At 38.4% G+C, this 25,070-nt stretch overlaps 9 protein-coding genes across 9 annotated transcripts; 6 read left to right on the top strand and 3 right to left on the bottom strand.

Annotated features, from left to right (window-relative positions):
* Positions 1-3,061: 3,061 nt before the first annotated feature.
* On the top strand, positions 3,062-3,658 carry TVAGG3_0221060 (SLEI family protein family; the record flags this gene model as incomplete). Its single annotated transcript, XM_001279580.2, has 1 exon — positions 3,062-3,658. One exon carries the CDS (start codon positions 3,062-3,064, stop codon positions 3,656-3,658), a length of 597 nt encoding a protein of 198 aa, XP_001279581.2.
* A 274-nt stretch (positions 3,659-3,932) lies between these two features.
* TVAGG3_0221070 (SLEI family protein family) lies at positions 3,933-5,016 on the top strand (the record flags this gene model as incomplete). Its single annotated transcript, XM_051226968.1, has 1 exon — positions 3,933-5,016. A coding segment is annotated over one exon (1,084 nt), but the record flags the coding sequence as incomplete, so codon positions are not given.
* Positions 5,017-8,827: 3,811 nt separating this feature from the next.
* Positions 8,828-10,102, top strand: TVAGG3_0221080 (SLEI family protein family; the record flags this gene model as incomplete). The annotated part of the gene is made up of 1 exon (XM_051226969.1): positions 8,828-10,102. One exon carries the CDS (start codon positions 8,828-8,830, stop codon positions 10,100-10,102), a length of 1,275 nt encoding a protein of 424 aa, XP_051111955.1.
* Positions 10,103-13,472: 3,370 nt separating this feature from the next.
* TVAGG3_0221090 (leucine-rich repeats (6 copies)-containing protein) lies at positions 13,473-13,813 on the bottom strand (the record flags this gene model as incomplete). The annotated part of the gene is made up of 1 exon (XM_001322729.2): positions 13,473-13,813. A coding segment is annotated over one exon (341 nt), but the record flags the coding sequence as incomplete, so codon positions are not given.
* Positions 13,814-14,149: 336 nt separating this feature from the next.
* On the bottom strand, positions 14,150-16,060 carry TVAGG3_0221100 (leucine-rich repeats (6 copies)-containing protein; the record flags this gene model as incomplete). The annotated part of the gene is made up of 1 exon (XM_001322728.2): positions 14,150-16,060. The coding sequence occupies one exon, from the start codon at positions 16,058-16,060 to the stop codon at positions 14,150-14,152; it is 1,911 nt and encodes a 636-aa protein (XP_001322763.2).
* A 401-nt stretch (positions 16,061-16,461) lies between these two features.
* On the top strand, positions 16,462-16,863 carry TVAGG3_0221110 (uncharacterized protein; the record flags this gene model as incomplete). The annotated part of the gene is made up of 1 exon (XM_001322727.1): positions 16,462-16,863. One exon carries the CDS (start codon positions 16,462-16,464, stop codon positions 16,861-16,863), a length of 402 nt encoding a protein of 133 aa, XP_001322762.1.
* A 65-nt stretch (positions 16,864-16,928) lies between these two features.
* On the top strand, positions 16,929-19,589 carry TVAGG3_0221120 (antigen BSP-related family; the record flags this gene model as incomplete). Its single annotated transcript, XM_001322726.1, has 1 exon — positions 16,929-19,589. One exon carries the CDS (start codon positions 16,929-16,931, stop codon positions 19,587-19,589), a length of 2,661 nt encoding a protein of 886 aa, XP_001322761.1.
* Positions 19,590-20,683: 1,094 nt separating this feature from the next.
* TVAGG3_0221130 (uncharacterized protein) lies at positions 20,684-21,238 on the bottom strand (the record flags this gene model as incomplete). The annotated part of the gene is made up of 1 exon (XM_001322725.1): positions 20,684-21,238. One exon carries the CDS (start codon positions 21,236-21,238, stop codon positions 20,684-20,686), a length of 555 nt encoding a protein of 184 aa, XP_001322760.1.
* A 1,417-nt stretch (positions 21,239-22,655) lies between these two features.
* TVAGG3_0221140 (eukaryotic translation initiation factor 3 subunit C) lies at positions 22,656-25,025 on the top strand (the record flags this gene model as incomplete). Its single annotated transcript, XM_001322724.2, has 1 exon — positions 22,669-24,990. The coding sequence occupies one exon, from the start codon at positions 22,669-22,671 to the stop codon at positions 24,988-24,990; it is 2,322 nt and encodes a 773-aa protein (XP_001322759.1).
* Between the last annotated feature and the right edge of the window lie 45 nt (positions 25,026-25,070).

Raw genomic sequence — 25,070 nt, forward strand, 5'->3', positions numbered from 1 at the left:
TCGTTCCGTCTCTATTTTTTACGCGTTTCATGAAGAGAGTTGAATTATCATTTAGCTCTGACACCAAATATCTCGGAGTAAATTCAGTCATGTCATTTGGATGATATGCTATTAAATCATATCCTTAGCGAGCTTGTATTTTCCAGGTTTGAAATTATATCCCATTTGGTGCTGAACCATAAAGCTAAATAGGTTCGGGTCAGTATTTCCTTCCTTGAACTTTCTAATAGCTTCTTTATATCTGTCACTAAAGTCAAGAGTATCTGGGTAACCATAGTCTTCCTTAAGCATTTTTAAGAATTCTTGGTTTCCTTGTTCTCTACTTCTTTTATGTCCTTGCTCTGTTTGTGGTTGTTGTGGTGCTGGATTTTGAACTGTTGGTTGCTGTGCAGGGTTTTGAACTGTTGGTTGCTGTGCAGTGTTTTGAACTGTTGGTTGCTGTGCAGTGTTTTGAACTGTTGGTTTTGGTTGTTGTTGTGGTGCATGCCTGTGTCTGTGTCCATGTGACGATGTAAATGTTTTAGGTAGTCCTGGTGCAGGTGCTTCTCTTGGAGGGTTTGGTGGTATATAAGTTCCACCAGCTGGCACATATGTTCCATCTGCAGCATAATGTCCTACCTGACTTTTCGTTCTTAAGAAAGCATTTACTAGGTCTGTTTTGGTCTGTTGTAACTCTTTTTCTTGACTTTCCACAACAGTTGCTCTAACGGCGTCATAGGCACTTTGAACTGCTTGTCTCGTTGCTGCATCTGTTATTTTCGTCATATTTTGTGCTACTTCTCTTAACTCTTTGTCGAAACCTTCAGACTTCAGTTTCTTTCCAGATGAGAAGTCGTTCACTAGTTTCACCTTACTATGAAGAGCTTCGAAGGCGTTCTTAAAGTCAGCATTCATTAAAGCTTCATTTGAACTGTCTTCATCCGCTTGTATTTTTGTCCTTATTGACCCTATAAGTTGGGCTGCTTTAGCGTTGGCTTGGGCATCTAACCAGTCATTATTAGCTTTTATATATTCTGCGCTTTTCATTGCCTTTTGCATGGCTGCGTCGTTATTTTTACTTTCTTGTGCTAAGTTTTCATACTGTACGGTTTGGTTTGCAACTGTAAAAGTTTTTCTGCCTTTACATTTGCTTCAACTTCTTTTTTATACTCATCGCTATCCATATATGTCTTCATGGCTTTTTGTTTTATCTCTTCATCTTTCAGTACTTTATATTGAGTAGTATGGTTTTTCAAATTTATAACATCTTGTTCCATTTTTGCTACTTCTGCTGCTTTTTCTGACACTTTTTTCGCATATTCCTCTGTACTTAGTTCTTTCAGTTGTTCTTCTTTCTTCTTTTTCTCTACGTTTAACTCATTTAGTTTCTTTGTCTGTCTGTCATATTCTAGTTTCTTTTCGTTTTCACTTATTTGTTTCTGTATGTCTATGTTTGACTTTTTGACATCTGTTATTTGATTTTTGAGTGAACTCAAATTCATTTGACTTTGAGGGTTATAAGCTGTTCCGTCTGCAGCTCCACCATAGCCTGCCATTTTCGCTAAAAGTGCCGCTCTTAAACCCCCACTCTGTGGCACCAATAACTCGGTTTAAAAGCATAGGGTTGCTTGACATTTGTTGCAACATAGTGGGGTCATTCATCATTTGTTGTTGCAACTGTTGTTGTGGTGTTAGTTTTACTATTGGATGTTTCAATGCTCCCTTCCTCTTACGTATATTCTTACGTAGCTTACGTGGCATTTTAAGTGAAGTTAAAAAGCGGTTTTTGACAGATGTTTATATGACACTTTTTGTTCAGCACAAAAAACTACTCGGTCAACGTGTTGTCAGTTTTGTAAAATAACCGTCCTATCTCATTCTATAAGGGGGAAAAGGCTTCTCAAAGTATACTTCCTTGGAACGCCCGTAACTTTTCCTGTAGCGACGATAGACCCTTACTTGTCCGGACAAAGTTATACTATTTTGCGTGCTCTACAAAAAAGTCAACGGCTGGTCGGCTGGGGTTCGGTCCTCCTCTTGGGTCTTGGGAAAAATTTCTTATGGGCTAGAGGGCGCAACGCGCCTGGAAGCCCCACTACCTTTTTTAAATTTAATATTTTGTAAATGTTATCGGTTCTTACGCTTTTTGAAGGAGGGATGGTATTTTTGGAGCATTTATATTACATTGGTACTAAGGCTTTTGGAAAATTTACAAAATAAATTTAATATTTTGTAAATGTTATCGGTTCTTACGCTTTTTGAAGGAGGGATGGTATTTTTGGAGCATTTATATTACATTGGTACTAAGGCTTTTGGAAAATTTACAAAATAAATTTAATATTTTGTAAATGTTATCGGTTCTTACGCTTTTTGAAGGAGGGTGGTATTTTGGAGCATTTATATTACATTGGTACTAAGGCTTTTGGAAAATTTACAAAATAAATTTAATATTTTGTAAATGTTACCGGTTCTTACGCTTTTTGAAGGAGGGATGGTATTTTTGGAGCATTTATATTACATTGGTACTAAGGCTTTTGGAAAATTTACAAAATAAATTTAATATTTTGTAAATGTTACCGGTTCTTACGCTTTTTGAAGGAGGGATGGTATTTTTGGAGCATTTATATTACATTGGTACTAAGGCTTTTGGAAAATTTACAAAATAAATTTAATATTTTGTAAATGTTATCGGTTCTTACGCTTTTTGAAGGAGGGATGGTATTTTTGGAGCATTTATATTACATTGGTACTAAGGCTTTTGGAAAATTTACAAAATAAATTTAATATTTTGTAAATGTTACCGGTTCTTACGCTTTTTGAAGGAGGGATGGTATTTTTGGAGCATTTATATTACATTGGTACTAAGGCTTTTGGAAAATTTACAAAATAAATTTAATATTTTGTAAATGTTATCGGTTCTTACGCTTTTTGAAGGAGGGATGGTATTTTTGGAGCATTTATATTACATTGGTACTAAGGCTTTTGGAAAATTTACAAAATAAATTTAATATTTTGTAAATGTTATCGGTTCTTACGCTTCTCTCTTCATCAAGATGCTTCCTCACTCCATCATGCATCCATCATGCAGCTTCCTCTCTTCATCAAGGTGCTTCCTCTCTTGATCAAGATGCTTCCTCTCTTCATCAAGATGCTTCCTCTCTTCAACAAAGTGATTCCTCTCTTCTTCAAAGTACTTCCTCTCTTGATCAAGATGCTTCCTCACTCATCATGCAGCTTCTCTCTTGATCAAGTGCTTCCTCTCTTCAACAAAGTACTTCCTCTCTTGATCAAGATGCTTCCTCTCTTCATCAAAGTGCTTCCTCTCTTCAACAAAGTACTTCCTCTCTTGATCAAGATGCTTCCTCTCTTCATCAAGGTGCTTCCTCTCTTCATCAAGATGCTTCCTCTCTTGATCAAGGTGCTTCCTCTCTTCATCAAGGTGCTTCCTCTCTTCATCAAGATGCTTCCTCTCTTCAACAAAGTACTTCCTCTCTTGATCAAGATGCTTCCTCTCTTGATCAAGTGCTTCCTCTCTTCATCAAGTGCTTCCTCTCTTCAACAAAGTACTTCCTCTCTTGATCAAGATGCTTCCTCTCTTCATCAAGTGCTTCCTCTCTTCAACAAAGTACTTCCTCTCTTGATCAAGTGCTTCCTCTCTTCAAAAGTTTTCCTCTCTTGATCAAGATGCTTCCTCTCTTCATCAAGGTGCTTCCTCTCTTCAACAAAGTACTTCCTCTCTTGATCAAGTGCTTCCTCTCTTCAACAAGTACTTCCTCTCTTCATCAAGATGCTTCCTCTCTTCATCAAGTGCTTCCTCTCTTCAACAAAGTACTTCCTCTCTTATCAAGATGCTTCCTCTCTTCATCAAGGTGCTTCCTCTCTTCATCAAGATGCTTCCTCTCTTGATCAAGGTGCTTCCTCTCTTCATCAAGGTGCTTCCTCTCTTGATCAAGATGCTTCCTCTCTTCAACAAAGTACTTCCTCTCTTGATCAAGATGCTTCCTCTCTTGATCAAGGTGCTTCCTCTCTTCATCAAGATGCTTCCTCTCTTCATCAAGATGCTTCCTCTCTTCAACAAAGTACTTCCTCTCTTGATCAAGATGCTTCCTCTCTTCATCAAGGTGCTTCCTCTCTTCATCAAGGTGCTTCCTCTCTTGATCAAGGTGCTTCCTCTCTTCATCAAGGTGCTTCCTCTCTTCATCAAGATGCTTCCTCTCTTCATCAAGGTGCTTCCTCTCTTCATCAAGATGCTTCCTCTCTTCATCAAGATGCTTCCTCTCTTCATCAAGGTGCTTCCTCTCTTGATCAAGGTGCTTCCTCTCTTCATCAAGGTGCTTCCTCTCTTCATCAAGATGCTTCCTCTCTTGATCAAGATGCTTCCTCTCTTCATCAAAGTGCTTCCTCTCTTCAACAAAGTACTTCCTCTCTTGATCAAGATGCTTCCTCTCTTCATCAAGGTGCTTCCTCTCTTCATCAAGATGCTTCCTCTCTTGATCAAGATGCTTCCTCTCTTCAACAAAGTACTTCCTCTCTTGATCAAGATGCTTCCTCTCTTGATCAAGGTGCTTCCTCTCTTCATCAAGATGCTTCCTCTCTTCATCAAGATGCTTCCTCTCTTCAACAAAGTACTTCCTCTCTTGATCAAGGTGCTTCCACTCTTCATCAAGGTGCTTCCTCTCTTCATCAAGGTGCTTCCTCTCTTCATCAAGGTGCTTCCTCTCTTGATCAAGGTGCTTCCTCTCTTCATCAAGGTGCTTCCTCTCTTGATCAAGTGCTTCCTCTCTTCAACAAAGTACTTCCTCTCTTCATCAAGATGCTTCCTCTCTTCATCAAGTGCTTCCTCTCTTCATCAAGTGCTTCCTCTCTTGATCAAGTGCTTCCTCTCTTCATCAAGTGCTTCCTCTCTTCATCAAGATGCTTCCTCTCTTCAACAAAGTACTTCCTCTCTTGATCAAGTGCTTCCTCTCTTCATCAAGTGCTTCCTCTCTTCATCAAGTGCTTCCTCTCTTCATCAAGATGCTTCCTCTCTTCATCAAGTGCTTCCTCTCTTCATCAAGATGCTTCCTCTCTTCAACAAAGTACTTCCTCTCTTCATCAAAGTACTCCTCTCTTCAACAAGTGCTTCCTCTCTTCATCAAGATGCTTCCTCTCTTCATCAAGTGCTTCCTCTCTTCAACAAAGTACTTCCTCTCTTCATCAAGATGCTTCCTCTCTTCATCAAGTGCTTCCTCTCTTCATCAAGATGCTTCCTCTCTTCAACAAAGTACTTCCTCTCTTCATCAAGTGCTTCCTCTCTATCAAGATGCTTCCTCTCTTCATCAAGTGCTTCCTCTCTTCATCAAGATGCTTCCTCTCTTCATCAAGATGCTTCCTCTCTTCATCAAGTGCTTCCTCTCTATCAAGATGCTTCCTCTCTTCATCAAGTGCTTCCTCTCTTCATCAAGTGCTTCCTCTCTTCATCAAGTGCTTCCTCTCTTCATCAAGATGCTTCCTCTCTTCAACAAGTGCTTCCTCTCTTCAACAAGTCTTCCTCTCTTCAACAAAGTACTTCCTCTCTTCATCAAGATGCTTCCTCTCTTCATCAAGATGCTTCCTCTCTTCATCAAAGCTTCCTCTCTTCATCAAGTGCTTCCTCTCTTCATCAAGATGCTTCCTCTCTTCATCAAGTGCTTCCTCTCTTCATCAAGTGCTTCCTCTCTTCATCAAGTGCTTCCTCTCTTCAACAAAGTCTTCCTCTCTTCATCAAGATGCTTCCTCTCTTCAACAAAGTGCTTCCTCTCTTCATCAAGATGCTTCCTCTCTTCAAAGTGCTTCCTCTCTTCATCAAAGTACTTCCTCTCTTCATCAAGATGCTTCCTCTCTTCATCAAGTGCTTCCTCTCTTCATCAAGGTGCTTCCTCTCTTGATCAAGGTGCTTCCTCTCTTCATCAAGGTGCTTCCTCTCTTCATCAAGATGCTTCCTCTCTTCAACAAAGTACTTCCTCTCTTGATCAAGATGCTTCCTCTCTTCATCAAGGTGCTTCCTCTCTTGATCAAGTGCTTCCTCTCTTCATCAAGATGCTTCCTCTCTTCAACAAAGTACTTCCTCTCTTCATCAAGATGCTTCCTCTCTTCATCAAATGCTTCCTCTCTTCATCAAGTGCTTCCTCTCTTCATCAAGTGCTTCCTCTCTTCAACAAGTACTTCCTCTCTTCATCAAGATGCTTCCTCTCTTCATCAAGTGCTTCCTCTCTTCATCAAGTGCTTCCTCTCTTGATCAAGGTGCTTCCTCTCTTCATCAAGTGCTTCCTCTCTTCATCAAGTGCTTCCTCTCTTCATCAAGATGCTTCCTCTCTTGATCAAGATGCTTCCTCTCTTCATCAAGTGCTTCCTCTCTTCATCAAGATGCTTCCTCTCTTCAACAAGTACTTCCTCTCTTGATCAAGGTGCTTCCTCTCTTCAACAAAGTTTCCTCTCTTCATCAAGTGCTTCCTCTCTTGATCAAGATGCTTCCTCTCTTCATCAAGTGCTTCCTCTCTTCAACAAAGTACTTCCTCTCTTCATCAAGATGCTTCCTCTCTTCATCAAGTGCTTCCTCTCTTCATCAAGGTGCTTCCTCTCTTCATCAAGATGCTTCCTCTCTTCATCAAGATGCTTCCTCTCTTCATCAAGTGCTTCCTCTCTTCATCAAGTGCTTCCTCTCTTCATCAAGATGCTTCCTCTCTTCAACAAAGTACTTCCTCTCTTCATCAAGATGCTTCCTCTCTTCATCAAGTGCTTCCTCTCTTCATCAAAGTGCTTCCTCTCTTCATCAAGTGCTTCCTCTCTTCAACAAGTACTTCCTCTCTTCATCAAGATGCTTCCTCTCTTCATCAAGTGCTTCCTCTCTTCATCAAGTGCTTCCTCTCTTCATCAAGTGCTTCCTCTCTTCATCAAGTGCTTCCTCTCTTCATCAAGTGCTTCCTCTCTTCATCAAGTGCTTCCTCTCTTCATCAAGTGCTTCCTCTCTTCATCAAGATGCTTCCTCTCTTCATCAAGGTGCTTCCTCTCTTCATCAAGATGCTTCCTCTCTTGATCAAGATGCTTCCTCTCTTCAACAAAGTACTTCCTCTCTTGATCAAGATGCTTCCTCTCTTCATCAAGTGCTTCCTCTCTTCATCAAGATGCTTCCTCTCTTCATCAAGATGCTTCCTCTCTTCAACAAAGTACTTCCTCTCTTGATCAAGGTGCTTCCACTCTTCATCAAAGTGCTTCCTCTCTTCATCAAGTGCTTCCTCTCTTCATCAAGTGCTTCCTCTCTTCATCAAGTGCTTCCTCTCTTCATCAAGTGCTTCCTCTCTTCATCAAGATGCTTCCTCTCTTCATCAAAGTGCTTCCTCTCTTCATCAAGATGCTTCCTCTCTTCATCAAGTGCTTCCTCTCTTCATCAAAGTGCTTCCTCTCTTATCAAGTGCTTCCTCTCTTCATCAAGTGCTTCCTCTCTTCATCAAGATGCTTCCTCTCTTCAACAAAGTACTTCCTCTCTTCATCAAGTGCTTCCTCTCTTCATCAAGGTGCTTCCTCTCTTCATCAAGGTGCTTCCTCTCTTCATCAAGATGCTTCCTCTCTTCATCAAGGTGCTTCCTCTCTTCATCAAGATGCTTCCTCTCTTCAACAAAGTACTTCCTCTCTTCAACAAAGTACTTCCTCTCTTCAACAAAGTACTTCCTCTCTTGATCAAGATGCTTCCTCTCTTCATCAAGGTGCTTCCTCTCTTCAACAAAGTACTTCCTCTCTTGATCAAGATGCTTCCTCTCTTCATCAAGGTGCTTCCTCTCTTCATCAAGATGCTTCCTCTCTTCAACAAAGTACTTCCTCTCTTCATCAAGGTGCTTCCTCTCTTCATCAAGATGCTTCCTCTCTTCATCAAGGTGCTTCCTCTCTTCATCAAGATGCTTCCTCTCTTCATCAAGATGCTTCCTCTCTTCATCAAGGTGCTTCCTCTCTATCAAGATGCTTCCTCTCTTCATCAAGTGCTTCCTCTCTTCATCAAGTGCTTCCTCTCTTCATCAAGTGCTTCCTCTCTTCATCAAGATGCTTCCTCTCTTCAACAAAGTACTTCCTCTCTTCACAAGCTTCCTCTCTTCAACAAAGTACTTCCTCTCTTCATCAAGATGCTTCCTCTCTTCATCAAGATGCTTCCTCTCTTCATCAAGTGCTTCCTCTCTTCATCAAGTGCTTCCTCTCTTCATCAAGTGCTTCCTCTCTTCATCAAGTGCTTCCTCTCTTCATCAAGTGCTTCCTCTCTTCATCAAGATGCTTCCTCTCTTCAACAAAGTACTTCCTCTCTTGATCAAGATGCTTCCTCTCTTCATCAAAGTGCTTCCTCTCTTATCAAGATGCTTCCTCTCTTCATCAAGTGCTTCCTCTCTTCAACAAAGTGCTTCCTCTCTTGATCAAGATGCTTCCTCTCTTCATCAAGTGCTTCCTCTCTTCATCAAGATGCTTCCTCTCTTCAACAAAGTACTTCCTCTCTTCATCAAGTGCTTCCTCTCTTCATCAAGATGCTTCCTCTCTTCATCAAGTGCTTCCTCTCTTCATCAAGATGCTTCCTCTCTTCATCAAGATGCTTCCTCTCTTCATCAAGTGCTTCCTCTCTTCATCAAGATGCTTCCTCTCTTCATCAAGTGCTTCCTCTCTTCATCAAGTGCTTCCTCTCTTCATCAAGTGCTTCCTCTCTTCATCAAGATGCTTCCTCTCTTCAACAAAGTACTTCCTCTCTTGATCAAGTGCTTCCTCTCTTCATCAAGTGCTTCCTCTCTTCATCAAATGCTTCCTCTCTTCATCAAATGCTTCCTCTCTTCATCAAGTGCTTCCTCTCTTCATCAAGATGCTTCCTCTCTTCAACAAAGTACTTCCTCTCTTCATCAAGATGCTTCCTCTCTTCAACAAAGTTTCCTCTCTTCAACAAGTACTTCCTCTCTTCATCAAGATGCTTCCTCTCTTCATCAAGTGCTTCCTCTCTTCAACAAAGTGCTTCCTCTCTTCATCAAGATGCTTCCTCTCTTCATCAAGTGCTTCCTCTCTTCATCAAGTGCTTCCTCTCTTCATCAAGTGCTTCCTCTCTTCATCAAGTGCTTCCTCTCTTCAACAAAGTACTTCCTCTCTTGATCAAGATGCTTCCTCTCTTCATCAAGTGCTTCCTCTCTTCATCAAGTGCTTCCTCTCTTCATCAAGATGCTTCCTCTCTTCATCAAGTGCTTCCTCTCTTCAACAAAGTACTTCCTCTCTTGATCAAGATGCTTCCTCTCTTCATCAAGGTGCTTCCTCTCTTCAACAAAGTACTTCCTCTCTTGATCAAGATGCTTCCTCTCTTCATCAAGGTGCTTCCTCTCTTCATCAAGATGCTTCCTCTCTTCATCAAGTGCTTCCTCTCTTCAACAAGTACTTCCTCTCTATCAAGATGCTTCCTCTCTTCATCAAGTGCTTCCTCTCTTCATCAAGTGCTTCCTCTCTTCATCAAGATGCTTCCTCTCTTCAACAAAGTACTTCCTCTCTTCATCAAGATGCTTCCTCTCTTCAAGTGCTTCCTCTCTTCATCAAGTGCTTCCTCTCTTCATCAAGTGCTTCCTCTCTTCATCAAGTGCTTCCTCTCTTCATCAAGATGCTTCCTCTCTTCAACAAGTACTTCCTCTCTATCAAGTGCTTCCTCTCTTCATCAAGTGCTTCCTCTCTTCATCAAGTGCTTCCTCTCTTCATCAAGATGCTTCCTCTCTTCAACAAATACTTCCTCTCTTCATCAAGATGCTTCCTCTCTTCATCAAGTGCTTCCTCTCTTCATCAAGTGCTTCCTCTCTTCATCAAGATGCTTCCTCTCTTCAACAAGTACTTCCTCTCTTCATCAAGATGCTTCCTCTCTTCATCAAGTGCTTCCTCTCTTCATCAAGGTGCTTCCTCTCTTGATCAAGTGCTTCCTCTCTTCAACAAAGTTTCCTCTCTTCATCAAGATGCTTCCTCTCTTCATCAAGTGCTTCCTCTCTTCATCAAGGTGCTTCCTCTCTTGATCAAGTGCTTCCTCTCTTCATCAAGGTGCTTCCTCTCTTCATCAAGGCTTCCTCTCTTCATCAAGATGCTTCCTCTCTTCAACAAAGTCTTCCTCTCTTGATCAAGATGCTTCCTCTCTTGATCAGGCTTCCTCTCTTGATCAAGGTGCTTCCTCTCTTCATCAAGATGCTTCCTCATCCATTATGCAGCTGCTTCTTTTCTTCATCAATTCCTCTTCACCCTGGAGCTCCTCAGCTTTATATCATTTTAATTGGATTTTTTTGAAATCCACCTGCAGTAGGATAAAGGAGATGTAACTCACGACTAAGAACCTGGCCATATGCTCCATTCCAGGGCAAAAAAGATTGCATACCACAAACAGATTGAAATACCAATCCTGTTGCTGCATGGGGCGTCCATATTCCATTTGGAAGACTTGCATCATCACATTTGGATCTGTAAGGACTTTGTCGTTGACAAAATTGGGCCTTGCAGGAGGAACTCCATTTGCTACAATGTATCTGGAAGCAAGAGGTTTGTTCATATCCAATGGATAGATTCCTGTTTGCTTTAAAAGCATTTTCGATGTTTGTAGCTGTGCAAGACACACTACATGCATCAAGGAAGCTGCGAACCATGATATAGCGCAGTTCTCTGGCGTTCCATACATAATGATCACCATATGCCCTTGCTGATCGTACCGGATAGTCGCCATATCAAACAACTTCTTGAATTGGGCCTTCAAGGGAGAAAAAATCCCAACATCAAGAGGTTGTAAGATATGAGATGTATGGCCTGGGAGAACAAGAAGCTCGATATTGAAGGCGCTCAGAGGCGAACGGCCAAGAAAGAGAGCCTGGATGGATGACCATCTACAATTAGGAGAAAAGGTACCTGGGCATCAAACACATTCATTTGAGACCTTTTCTCCTGTACTTTTGCAGATGAACATGATAAGTATACCATAAAAAGGTATTTGTTCATCCATCCACTCTCGGAGCGAACAAAAAAGGCGTCCAGATCTTCCAATTCCGCATCAAGGGTCTTCTTTTGTGGAAGTATCACCATTGGCTTCATAGTTGTACCATCTGCAAAGATGGTACAGACCCCTGTAAGATGTGGAAGCTGAGACTTTTCAGCGCGAACTGGGCGATTCCGGCCAGCAGTAAGAACTTTATAGCGACGTTTGGAATAGAGCATTGTCTCGTCCATATTCGCAATAAACTTCTTCCTGCGGGCAAAGTATCTATGCTTGGAGAGGAAAAATTGGCGAATATGGTTTGCGTCACAGGTAGAGCGTCGGAGCATATCAATAGTTTGGGAGCTCACAATCCGAATTGACAATCTTGTGGCGATATGATTAAGCCAGCCACGGGATGGCGATGGGCAGTAATCATCGAGCTTTGCTAGAAGATGCGGGCATCTTGCAGCGATTAGTACCCGCGCCGCAAATTTTAATCTCCTATTTTGTAATTCCGTACAGACAGCAATGGCCATTGATGTTGTAATACAGTTCAAGTCGTCTGCCATCTCTTGAACAAGTTTTTTGAACTGCATTTCATCTGGTAGTGACAAAAGGGTCATACAACCCCCTGACTGACCTTTTGTCCATGAACGACAAGTAGCAGTGCGCATGATTGCGCGTGCTACTGTCGTCTTTGAAATTGAGTAAACATTCCGTATTTGTTGATAAGACTCGCCATTTACTCTTCGATAGAGTAAATCGAGTTGCATCTGGGTCAATAGCCCAAGATTTTTATAGTTTTCTAATTCTGCAAACTCGGGAATTCGTGTTCTTGGTTGCATTTTTTTTTAAACGGGAACTTCACAAATTTGGTTCATGGCCATAAAAACTCATTCAATTTTTCTGAGATTTTTTTTCGTCACTCACTCAAAACGCAGAGGACCATTCTTCTCAAAATTGAATTATTTTCTCAAATATTGAGTGAGTAAAATGGGCACGTTGTGTAAATTGATTCAAAATTTTTTATTGGTACACGACCTTTGAAATTGGTCTCGGGCTATTCAACCTACGGTATATTTAAAATAGCATCATGATAGTCATTTAGCATGAAGTCACCAAAAGAATGATTAGATTAGAGCACTTTAATACAATTATACCAGGAGAATATATTTTTTTAATCAGTAATCAAATGATAAATTTACCTCTTCTCATATTCATTTGAATAAATGCCATTAAATGTTCAAAGTTATCATAAATAAGTAATTCTTGTAGCCTCAAGTAATACATCTCATTAATGGCGAGCAAATTAACCCATATATCAAACTTTCTCCAATCACATCATCATTTTCATGTCAAGATATCTTTTTACAGAGAGGCGAGTGATATTTTCCCTAACAGTACTTTATTTTTAATAACTCACTTTGTTTTTATTAAGATGTTAATTGTGCTTTCAATATTCATATGATAAACTAGGTTTTTGGCTTGCATATGCGAAAGCATAGAAAGACGGAATCGTCTTCAATGCTTTTAATCAATAGAAAGCTATGAAACATAATCCAGGATGAAATATCAAATTCTAATGAATTTATACCGCATATTTGTGTAAATAACAATCTGAGACTCTATAAAACTGCAACAAAACTCATTATTTTAGAGGACAATTTCAGATTAATTTTTCTGAATTAAAATAAAGATTTATCAGACTATGATCTTAAGCAAAAGAAATAATAATATTTCCAATGCAGTTTATCCAAAAACAGCGTGTAAAAACCGTAAAATTTGCTTTGCAGTTTCAGAAAAGTATTATAACGATATCACGATTATCCTAATAAGAAATGCAGCTTATATTTTGATAGAGAGTTAAAATTCAAAATTGAATTTCAAAGATCAGTATTTTGTATCAGAAAGCAATATTGTCACTTTCCAGTGTTAATTTTGCAAATAAATTATACTTTTTTTTGATCTGATTTCGGCTTTTTGTTTAATGTAATCCGAAATATACCAAATCTAGTTAGTTCTGTTCAATTTGGCAACAATGTCTATAGATACATTTAAATGAATCTATGTATTGATGAAGTTTCCATTGTTAAGAACTTATATGAAATCTCTTAAATTAATTTCTAAAAAAAAGTTATTAACAATATAATATTAGGATGATTTTTATTTAATACCGCGCAAATGCGATTAAACTAAGTTAAGTGTTTCATTTTGTACACTTCTGTCTGGAATTGAATCATATGATTGTTTGATTGGGAAGAATAGATAAACGCAGACAAGAGCGATGAATAAGATCACGAGAATGACTAAAGCAATAACCAATCCTTTGTTACTTCTAGCTCCTAGACGAGCGATCCATTGGTATTCTGGTGGAAGCTCTCCATCAGTGCATTCACCTTTCTCAATGTTAGCGCCGAAGAGTGTTGGATTGAAGTATGCATCGCCGGCATAACCATGGACTGTTGCACCATTGAACAAGAAGTATTTGCCGTTGTAGCATGTTGTGAACATTGGCCAAATAGATGTTGTATCAATGATCTTCATTGAATCTGGGATGACGAGTCTTGCAGCTGAAACACCTGTGTAGAAGCTACCTGTTGGTGTCTGGACAGTTTCCATGTTTGTCTGCAATGTTCCCTTAGGAATAACTTCGATTCCATCTGGGATCTTATACAACTCTGGAAGAGCACCATATGTGCAGATCAAAGTGTTTGTTGCCTTTGAGTAGATATCTTGGTCCTTGGCAACGAAATATGGGTTCTTTTCATCCAAAGTAACGTCAAGCTTTGGAGCACCAGAGAAAGCGTTTGTATGGATAAATTTAACACCACTTGGAATGTTGAATTTAGAGACTTGTGAATAAGCGAGCATGTAAGGTGGAAGTCTTTTGATTCCTGTGCCAATTGTAACTGTCTTTAAGTTCTTGCAGTTAGAAAAGGCATAATCTCCAATCCAGTAGCATGTATCTGGAACTTCTGCTGATGAAATGCCAGAGTTATCGAAAGCGTATGTATCAATCTTCTTCAATGTCTTTGACAATGAGACACTCTTCAACTGGTAGCAGTATCTGAAGCATTCTGTTGGGATCTGCTCAACATGAGAATAGTCAAAGCTTGAGAGAACGAAGCAACCAGTGAAAGCAAATGCTCCAATAGTTGTTATTGTTCCTGAGAACTTGACTGTCTCAAGATTGTAGCATTGATAGAATCAACGATCTCCAATTTGAGAAATTTGGTCTGGGAATGAAACTTCTTCTAATGCATAACAACCTCTGAATGCTCCTGAAGGAAGGAATTTGTTGATTGGGCTCTTAATTGTGACCTTTTCAAGTGTATATGCATAAGCGAAACAATATGGAGCAATTCTTAATCCATTGTTATCAATGATGACTTCAGTAACTGCTGGAGTCATTGAAAGGAAGCCCTTTCCGAAATACAAAATTCCAGCCGGAGCTGTGAATGTTGACTTCTTGTATGAAGGAAGAAGTGCAAAAAAACCAGAACCATATTGGACCATATCATCTTTGACTGTGAAAGCAGTGTTTTCCTTATGTGGGACAATCTTCAATGATGAAGAAACATTGACAGCAATTGTACCATCAAACCATGTTGAATCCTTAGATAATGTGATTGTTTCAAGATTCCAGCATCCTGAAAATGCTAATTCACCATAAGTATCTCCTCTAATGGTGACTGATTTGATCTGCGAGTTCTTGAATGCAATTGAATAAGAAGTGGCCTTTGTGAGATCAAGGTTCTCAATTGGACCTGTGCTAGCAAATGATCCAACATCAAGAAAAACGTTCTTCAAGAAGGTGACGGTTTTCAGAGCAGTACAGTTAGCAAAGCAGTATATCGGAACATTTGATGATGCAATGGTTAATGATGTTATTCCTGTGCAGCCTTGGAACAAACCTTGGCAGTTTGTGAGATCTGCTTTGATATCAAGGCTTGGAATACCGGAGCATCCGACGAAAACATATTGTCCGAGCTTCCAATTGGCTGGAATAGTTGATGTCTTCAGATTTGAGCAATACATGAAAGCATTATCTCCAATCTTCAAATCATTTTGTGGGATATCATAGACAAGAGACTCACAATATGCAAATGCAGACTTGCCAATCTGTGTGACGGACTTAGCAAGTGTTAGGGTGGCCAGTTTCTTGCAATTATAGAAAGCATAATCATTAACTATGTTTGCGTTAGGAGCTATCAAACTTTCAAGGGCAACACAGTTTCTAGCAAAAGATTTTGGAATCGATGTTGGGTTGAATGTGATCTTCGTAAGGGTTATCGTTCCATTGATAATTCCATCACCATTAGAAAGGTCAAACTTAATATTCGCTGGGAATTCAATGGTCTCTATTCTTGTTCCTTCAAAGACACGTGCCTCTAATGTTACTGTGGTTGATGAAGGGAATGTGACGGTTGCAAGGGAGGAATATGCAAAAGCACACAAGCTAATCCTAGATAAAGATGTAGGGACGGTGAGAGAGGTGATAGCTGTAAGGGAGAAAGCATATGCACCAATTGAATTAATGTTGCTAGCAAACTTGATCTCAGATAATGAAATGCAGTTGTAAAAAGCATTAGACTTGATGCTTGTCGCGCTCGAAATATCAACAGACACCAAATTTGAACACCTTCTTGCGAAATAATCAGGAATTGTCTGAACTTTCGGAAGAACAAGTTTTTGAAGGTTAGGGCAGTATTGAAAGGCAGCACCATCAATAGATGTAACATATGAAAGGTCAATCTCAGAGATAGATGTTTTGGAAAATGCATTGCCAGTAATGGATTTAACACCTATACCTAGGCTAACCTTCTTAAGGATCTTGGAACCTTTGAAATCAATACCAAATTTTGAATCTGCTTTTCTTTGAATTTCAACTTCTTCTACGAGTTGCCAAGGAATTGAATCCGTACTGTAGCCTCCTGTTTCGGTAGTGACAATGACCTTACGGATGTTTTTAGTCTGGATTTCTTGATAAATATTCCATACTTTCGAACTAAAGTCTGAGGGATCATTTAGAGTGAGAGTATCACCATTAGTAGTGTAGCTATTTAAATACGGAGATTTCCTAAAAAGGGATTGAAACAGGACCGAGTTTCGAAACATATAAAATTGAAATAAATTGAATAGATATGTTAGCTTTACAATTTAAATCAATTCCATTGCTGTGGGATAGAATAATTGATAAATAATTACGAGACGAATTAGCCTTTTTATGCGATTAAAATTTCAGAAAGGTCATTGTTTCCCGGATTTCGGAAATATTATTCGGTATTGGGAAATATGTTTAATTTTATTCTTATCTTATTTTTCTCAATTTTTCAATCTCCAAATTTAATTCAATTTTTTTTGACATTATTTCGAAAAAAAGTTTTGTCCGGCGAGTATAATTTGTACTTAATAATATTACGGACGGACATTGTCAAAATTCATATCTATTCAATTGCTATTGAAAAGTTTCAATGCTCACCAATTGATCGGTTTTTTCATATTCAAAATCCCATAAAATGCTTCGTTCTTTAGCTTTTTTCAATGCACTTCTTAATCAGCCAATCAAGACCAATGGCTACAAGATAGATGGCACAACATTAAAGCTTGAAAATGAAAAGGATTATTATAATTATGAAAATGATTTAATTGATAAAGTTTTATCAAATAATATTAAATCAGTAATTATCACCTGCAATGGATGGTCTAAGAAGGAATTAGTAACACGTGGTTTCTTCGATACAATCCAAGAAGTTGATATTTCCGGCGATGATGCAATAATTGTTCATTCACTCTTCACTGGAAATACATTTATCCAAACCGTTAGGTTCAATACACCGAACATTGTCAGCATTGATGATAATTGCTTTACGAATTATACATCCAATATGTACCAGAAGTTGGTGTTTCCTGCTTTTTAGGATGCCAATACATAAAGGAAATTGTATGTCCGAAATTAAAAATTATTCCGAGTGGATTCACAAGTATGGCCTCTAGCCTTACGACAATTGACATCTCCGGAGCCACAGTAATCAGCCAGAACGCTTTCATTTATTGCGAATCATTATCTCAAATTTCATTTTCAGATAAAATTACTGAAATTGCTGATAATGCTTTCGCCTATTCCGCCATAACAACAATCACTTTCCCGAAGACGATAAAGACCATCGGCAATGGCGCATTCAAATATACCCAATTGTCCACAATAACATTCCCAGACTCAGTTACAAGAAACAACTTGACCATTGAAGAGCAAGCTTTCATTGGAACCCAGGTTGAATCCCTTAACATCCCTAAGTATGTTAATTTCGACAATGATTATTATACCACAACCGGTTTCTTCAGTGAGTCATACAATCTCAAAACCATTGAGACAAGCTTGACAGCAATTCCTAAAGAGTTCGCCATGAACTGCTTCAGCCTTACATCCGTAGTTGCTTCTAACTGTGTTTCCATTAGTGACTATGCTTTCTTCCATTGCAAGTCCCTTGAAACACTTACAATAAGCACAAATTTGAACTCAATTGGTAACTCCGCTTTTGCTTATTGCCAAAAACTCAGTTACACATTACCAAGTACAACACTCACTCTTGGTGACTATGCCTTCATCTACTGCGAAAATATCCATTTATCAGAAGTTAACAGCCAGTGGACACTTGGCAAATATGTTTTTGTTGGCTGCGAAGGAATCACACAAGTCAGAGTCAACACATCATTGAACACAAATAACATTGGCTGCTTCCAGGGCTGCATCAATATCAAGTCCGTCCAAGTTGATACTAATTTCATCCCAACATACTTCTTTGCTAACTGCACAAGCCTCACATCAGTTACATTTACTCCTGCTGCAGAAATAATCGATAGATATTCCTTCATTAACACAGGCCCAATTGATAACATTGATACCACAAATATCTATGATTATGATTATGCATTCGTTAATTCTCAAGTCAAATCAGTAACAGTTGTCAAATTGAGGACAGCCGCATGCACATTTGCACACTGTGATTCATTGACAAAAGTAACAATTGGAGAAAAATGCAATAACTTTAATCCATCAATTCTCATCAATTGTTCCAATGCTCAAATTGAAATTGCACCAACTAATCCATACTATAAATTAGAAGGCCATTTCCTTCTCAAGGACAGTACATTAGTTGCACTTTTGCCTACATTAACTGATAAGAAGTATACACTTGATCCAAGAGTTACTATCATTTCTACCGCCGCTTTCTCAATGAATAAGAATGTCGAAACATTAGTCATCAATAATGCTAATTTAGAAATCGGATGGTATGCTTTCCAATACGCAACATCACTCAAGAAACTTGAGATTAAATCTATGAAGTTAAAGGATATCCACCCATATCAATTCATATCTGCTTTCAGTCTCGAGGAAATTATCTTCCCAGATAAAAGTCTCGTTTCCATTGGTGATTATTTCTTCTATAACTGTTACAACTTGAAAACCATCAAACTTCCTTCAACTCTCAGAGACATTGGTGAATACTGCTTCGCTAACTGTGTATCCCTTGAAGAAGTTGATCTTTCAATGGTTGATTTCATCCCATATCGAACATTTTTCAACTGCACATCATTGACATCAGTTAAAGTTTCTCAAAACTTGAAGATGGTCGGAAACAGCGCTTTCTGCAACACCAATATCAAGTCATTTACTGTCCCAGATTCATGCGTTATTTTAGAACCAATGGCCTTTGCTTATACAAACAATTTGAAGAAGCTTAAAATTGGAAAGGGTGTCAAATCAATTCCATCAAAGCTTGTCTATTTCTCCAAAGTAACAAATCTCGAGATTTCTTCCGAAGTTGTCAACATTGATCCATTGGCTTTCAACAATGCTCCATATGTTTGGGTATCTTTCGATGGAACAAATCCACGTTTCACAAGCAGTTTCCATATGATTATTGAGAAAGGATCAGGAAGATTAATTGCTTCATTCGGTGCTTTACCATATGATTACCAGCTCCCAGATGATGTTGAATTCATTCCTCCAGATACACTCTATAACAACGTCGAAGTTGTTAATGCTCCAAGCGGTATCTTCTACAAGGAACCATCAGCAACAATTTTGAGAATTCCAGAAAACGTAAGAATTTTCGATGCTAATGATGTTCTTGGAGTTTACGTTGCATGCTCAGATGGTAAGTACTTCTTATCAAGATATGACGGAGAGTCAGTTGAATCAGTTGGTGGAGATAAATACGCAAATGTACAGTTATTTGGTAATTCTGTCACAAGAGAGAGTTGCAACACAGTTGCAAAGAGAATTCCAGACATGTATAAGTGGTATCATACAATCGGAAAATTCTCTGATCCTGTTAGAAGAAACTTAATCATTGCACTTGTTTTCTTCATCATTTTCATCATTGCAATCATCGTTCTCTACTTCGTGTATCCAAGCTGGCACTTCATGCCTAAACTCTGCGGAAAGAAGTCAATGAGCACAGGAAATATGGAAAGTTACGGTGGTGGTGGCAGTTCAACAACAACCACTACTTCAGATGCAGATAAGGGCTCTTATAAGCGTACTAAATCCAAACAAAGGTCAAATACAAATGCCGATACAGATGAATATGATGGCATTGCTCCAAGACAGACAAGAGTTGATAGACCACGCCAAGAATGAGAGCAGGGAACTGATGGCTATAACTATACTCCACCACCAGACGGTCCAATGCCTTGGAAACTGCCAAAGGATGACAGTTTAATTATTCCTGATAATTAAAATAAAGATTATTAGGTTTTTAATTTTTTTTAATTTTTTTACTAAATTATATGTTGATATCTTAGTAGTTTTGAATCGGAAGAAGACTAGTATTAGTATCAATGATTGCCCATAAATTGAACTTGATCTCAAAGAATGATATTCTAGGGTGTAGACCTTCATTAATTTATTTCTTCACAACTCCATGTTTCACCATTATTTTAAGTTTTGAACAGTTAAAATGTAATAAAAATATTGAATTAAAGACTTATAGGGCTTATATCTTCATCAATATATACCGGAGTAGTTATTGAAGCCAGAAATTAAATATAAAATGAGATATTTGATTCGAGAGTTACTCATGATGTTTATTTTGATAAAGCTCTATTTTTTAGCCTTGAAGTAATAAAGAGTATATAATTGATTCTTTTATTTGCAGACAATTTTCAATTTTAATATTGTTTCGTTTGCTTTGGAATTTATAATTAAAAAATAAAATACCCAGTTGTTTTAAAAACATGATGAATTTAATATATCGGCAATTATATCGTTTTAAATTTCTTCATAATATGACTTTAAAACAATTATTAGTGATGTTAAATTAATTATTGATCTCCGCTTTGATGGTAACACGCATAGATCTATCCTCAAATATTAGACACCGAGTCTTATCCATAATATTGATCTTCAAACAGAGATATTATTCAAACTGTCCATGCGTAGATTGTTTTATTTATGTAACATACTCTATTTATATTATCAATATTACAGACTAAATAACTCAATTCTTTTTAATTTTTTCCTCCTTTTCATTGTAATTGAAAGAACTTTGGAGGAATATAGAATGCAGAAATAACATTGACGGACTCGCTATGTTGACTCTTTATCAACATTATATATAATGAGGTTATATGACGAATTTAATTTCTCGAGACTATTTAAAGATCAAATACAAATTTAACGGAACAGGGAGCAACAAATAGGTAAATAAATTATTTACTCGCGTTTTAAAGTTCTCACTCTTTCCTTCTTCTGTAAAGTGTATGCCAACACTCAAGAGGGGGGCCCATGTTGCTTTCTTCGGCTACTTGGAATGGGATGCCATACATGATGCCACCTGCACCAAGGTGTCTTCTGATCTTCTTCCACCAGCCATTTTCATCTTCCTGGAAATATGGTGGTGGATGGATTGGCATTGGTCTGAATGGGCCATTTTCTTCGGCTTCTTGGAATGGGATGCCATACATGATGGCGCCTGCACCAAGGTGCCTTCTGATCTTCTTCCACCAGCCATTTTCATCTTCCTGGAAATATGGTGGTGGATGGATTGGCATTGGTCTGAATGGGCCATTTTCTTCGGCTTCTTGGAATGGGATGCCATACATGATGGCGCCTGCACCAAGGTGCCTTCTGATCTTCTTCCACCAGCCATTTTCATCTTCCTTGATTCTTGGTAGCATCTGGCAGTTCCGTTTTCGGAATGGTCCATCTATTGGGAAGAATCTATGATCAGGCAATCTTTTGTATGGTAAAATCTTGGAGATTCCAAGAGAAGTAATAGCAAAAAACATAATGATTTCGATTTCAATTCACATTCAAATTTTCTATCAATTAATTGAATATTCATTTTCTTTAATAAACTACTAGAAATATACAACATTTCATAAAAGTCAACAAATGTCAAATGACAAAGGAATGTCATTTGACAATTTGTCAACATGCAAAATCAGATTCAGGCAATCTCAATTCCAACTTTTCATTGTATTTTGTATAAAAAATGTATTATAGGGATATGCAACTATCAATATTACAATCCTTGAAATTATTTATTAAGGTAGGTTAAAAGTTAATCGCTGCTAAAACTACCGTTCGTAACACTCTCAATTTTGCATCGTTACGGGCGGGAGCGCCTGTAAATTTTGCCGATTTCAAAATAAATAAACTTTACATTTGTAAACACTTTACAACACGTAAAGTCCTCAAATTTGAGAGTGTTACTGTCAAAATTTTGTGTTACGAGTGATTTTACCTACCTTATATGCAAAAAACATTCTAAATTATTCCAAATTTGAATCCAATGGATTTGTGCCAATGGTTAGTCGGATCAACTTAATACAAATTTTGATTAATTTATTTTTTGAGTATATTATTACTTTTAATAAAGAGTTTGTCAAGTGTTTCAATACACATAGAGAGATTGTGAAAGATAAATGGCTTATTTTCATCTTGTTGCTCAAACGATTTTTAAAAATTTTTAATTTGGAATTAATGAAGATGAAATATTGAAATATTTAATCAATTTTCCTTCTCTTTCAACAGATGAAGAATTTGATATATATATATAAAAACGTTGATTATTGACTTAATGTCCAATAATGATTCCTTGGGCTACTGGTTTGAAGATTATTGCATATGATCTTTCTGGTACCATTATCTCCATTTGATTAGCTTTAATATGCATTTTAAGTTGCCAAAAGTTTTTCTTCTTATCTTTGACTAAAATGAAACTTAAAAAGAAATCAATATTTCAATATTTATGAATTTATGGCATCTTAATATATACTGTAGAATAAACAAACTCAAAAGAAAATCTGAGACAATCATAGATCTTGAGCTAATAAAGATAAATTTAAATATATTGGTACAAATTAACAATCTAACTTAAGTTAGAAGTAAAGAATAGAATGCTTTGAAATAGAAATTTTAAAAAACTTCTGATCTAAAGAAGACACTATTTGATATAAACATGAATCCATATGATCAATATGTAATTATCATGATTTCATGAAAAAGCTTTAACAATGATTGAAAATCTGAAGCCAACTATAGAAATGTCACTTTTTCTGGGAGCAGAAATGGAGTGGGATAATTTTTCGAAAATGAAATTCTTTCAAAAATATATGATCTTTATTATACAATGATTGCAAGCATTACTATTAAAAATAAAAATTTTGTCCTAAAACTAAAATTGAGAGGTTTTGGTCTAATAAGAAAAAAAAATATGGCATCACGTTTCTTTGTAGCCTCAAGCTCAGATTATGACGAGGAAGAGGAGCAACAACAACAGAAGGAAGAGGAGGAATTAGAGGAAAAAGAGGAAAATCAGGAAGAAGCAAAAGAAAATAAGCAAAAATCGAATGTTGCTAAATTCTTTGATGATTCCTGGAAATCAAGTGAAAAGCGCGTGGTTCGGTCAGAAAAGCAAAAACGTTGGGCGGAATTAGAGTTCGCAATCAACAAGGTTCTTGATGAACTTACATATGCTAACTTCAAGACATCATTCGAAGAATTCCAATCACTTATGAAATTACATAGCAAGTCACAGAAAGCTATCAAGCAGCATGGCTATCCAAACTTTTTCATCCGCGGCGCTTCTGATATTCAGCAGCAAGTTAAGGATTTACTTCCAGATAACAAAGATCTTCGTCGTTTCGCACAGGAACTCGAAAAGTTTGTCGTACCATTCCAAGACAAATTGAATGAATTCGCTGAACATCCAGAGAATTTCCAAGATGAAGAGGAAGAAGAGGATGAATTCCAGCAGGATGATGACGATGATTTCGAGGATGATGCTGATGCCGACGAAGGTCCAGGAAAGTGGTTCATTAAGTCAGATGATGACAATGAAGAAAAGAATTCCGATGACGATGAAGACAAGGACGACAAGAAGGAGAAGAGGAAGAACAACAATAAGTCCGAAGTTGATTATGCCGAGATGATTGAGCAGCGTCTTATGGCTTCAAAGAATGAAGTTATTACAGACCAAACAGCCCGTGAAGAGCTTGACAAGGACAAATTGTCTCGTTCCAAGGGTAAAGTTATCACAGATACAGAGCGTCTTTCCATTCTTTTGCATCGTGTCGAAGATGAGAAACTCAAGAACGATATCCAGCTCGAAATCTGCTTTACGATCATGCAGGGATCATCCGAGAAGGCTATTCCTCTCACAGACTGGCGTCTTGTCCTCAATATCTTACCAAAGTTCAGAAAGCCAGAAGAAGCAGAGATGTTGACCCCACTCTTCGAGCGCCTTTCCCGCGATTTCTGGGCCAGGTCTGTTGATCCAAGAACTACATTCAATCCGGAGACAAATCAGCTCCACCAGCTCCAGGCAGAGTTCAATACATCTCTTACAAGATTCTGCGATCTCCTTGAAGCAGACAAGAAGTACGCTTTCGTTATCCGCCTTCAAATCATCATGCTCGAAAATTGCTACCACGAACTCGCTCCTTCCTTCGAAGATCGTATCGCCAGACGCGCAAGGATGTCTGCCGCCGAAGTCGCTGCAGAAGAAACAAACCAAAAGGAAGGTCTTCGCGCCCGTACACCACGTGAACTTCTTCGTTCCATTTTACTCAAACTTTCCGAAGACGAAGGAATGTTCGATGCCAATACAACACTCTCCCTTAAGGTCAGAGCTTCTCTCTACTACGCGATCCATCTTGCATACAATGGCCATCCAAGACAGGCCCAGCAGTTGGTCGGTGTCCTTCCAGACATTCCACCGGAGTTACCTTTCGTCCGCATCTTGAACAACAGAGCATTCGCAGAGATCGGCATCGCAGCCTTCATGACAGGCGACTACAGAACAGCCTACAACTCTCTCAAAGGCTTCACGAAGAATCCAGTTGCTTCCAACGCAATTCTCGGCCAGCACCCAAGAATTTACGCTCCATGGCTCAACATCGATCCAGCAGCACTCGAAGCTTATCATTACATCAGTGCAATGATGCTCGATATCCCTGCTCTCACAACATTCAACTACGACGACCAGGTTCTCCTCATCAACGGAAAGACACATAAGGAGCTCCAGAAGAAGGTCGGAATCACCGCATGCCCAGAAAGTATCTTGGACAAGATCGCAGTGGCAATCGAGAGATGCAAGCGTGGTGAGTGGCAGCTCGCAAGAGAAACACTCAAGTACGAGATCGAGAGATACATTCCAGACCCAAGATTGTTCGAGAGAGACCTCAAACTCATGTCACTCTGTTCTTACTTGCTCACAGCAAATCAGTACTACGACGCTGTTGAGATCAAGACTCTCAAGAAGCAGTTCGACTTGGAGTATGAGATCGATGAGAAGACAAAGGAGAAGGTCAATTCAAGAGATGTCGAGGACTGCTTGAGAATGATGCACCAGGGAAGATCACCAGTTGTGAACGCAAATATCATGTTCCAGGCTGAGTTTGATAATGATTACGTTAAATTCGCTCTCAATGAGAAGGAAACAATCCTCGGCGAATACGGCAGAACATTGTCTACAAAGGGAGATATGCTCCAGAATGATCTCATTTTACTTGAACCAACTTCTAATGCATACTAAATATAATAAAGAGTAATTTTATTATTATTTTAAAATATAATAATTCATATTTTTTACATATAAAACTATTTTTTATATCT

This window comes from Trichomonas vaginalis, chromosome IV (assembly GCF_026262505.1).
Source record: "Trichomonas vaginalis G3 chromosome IV, whole genome shotgun sequence".
Lineage (NCBI taxonomy): Eukaryota > Parabasalia > Trichomonadida > Trichomonadidae > Trichomonas > Trichomonas vaginalis.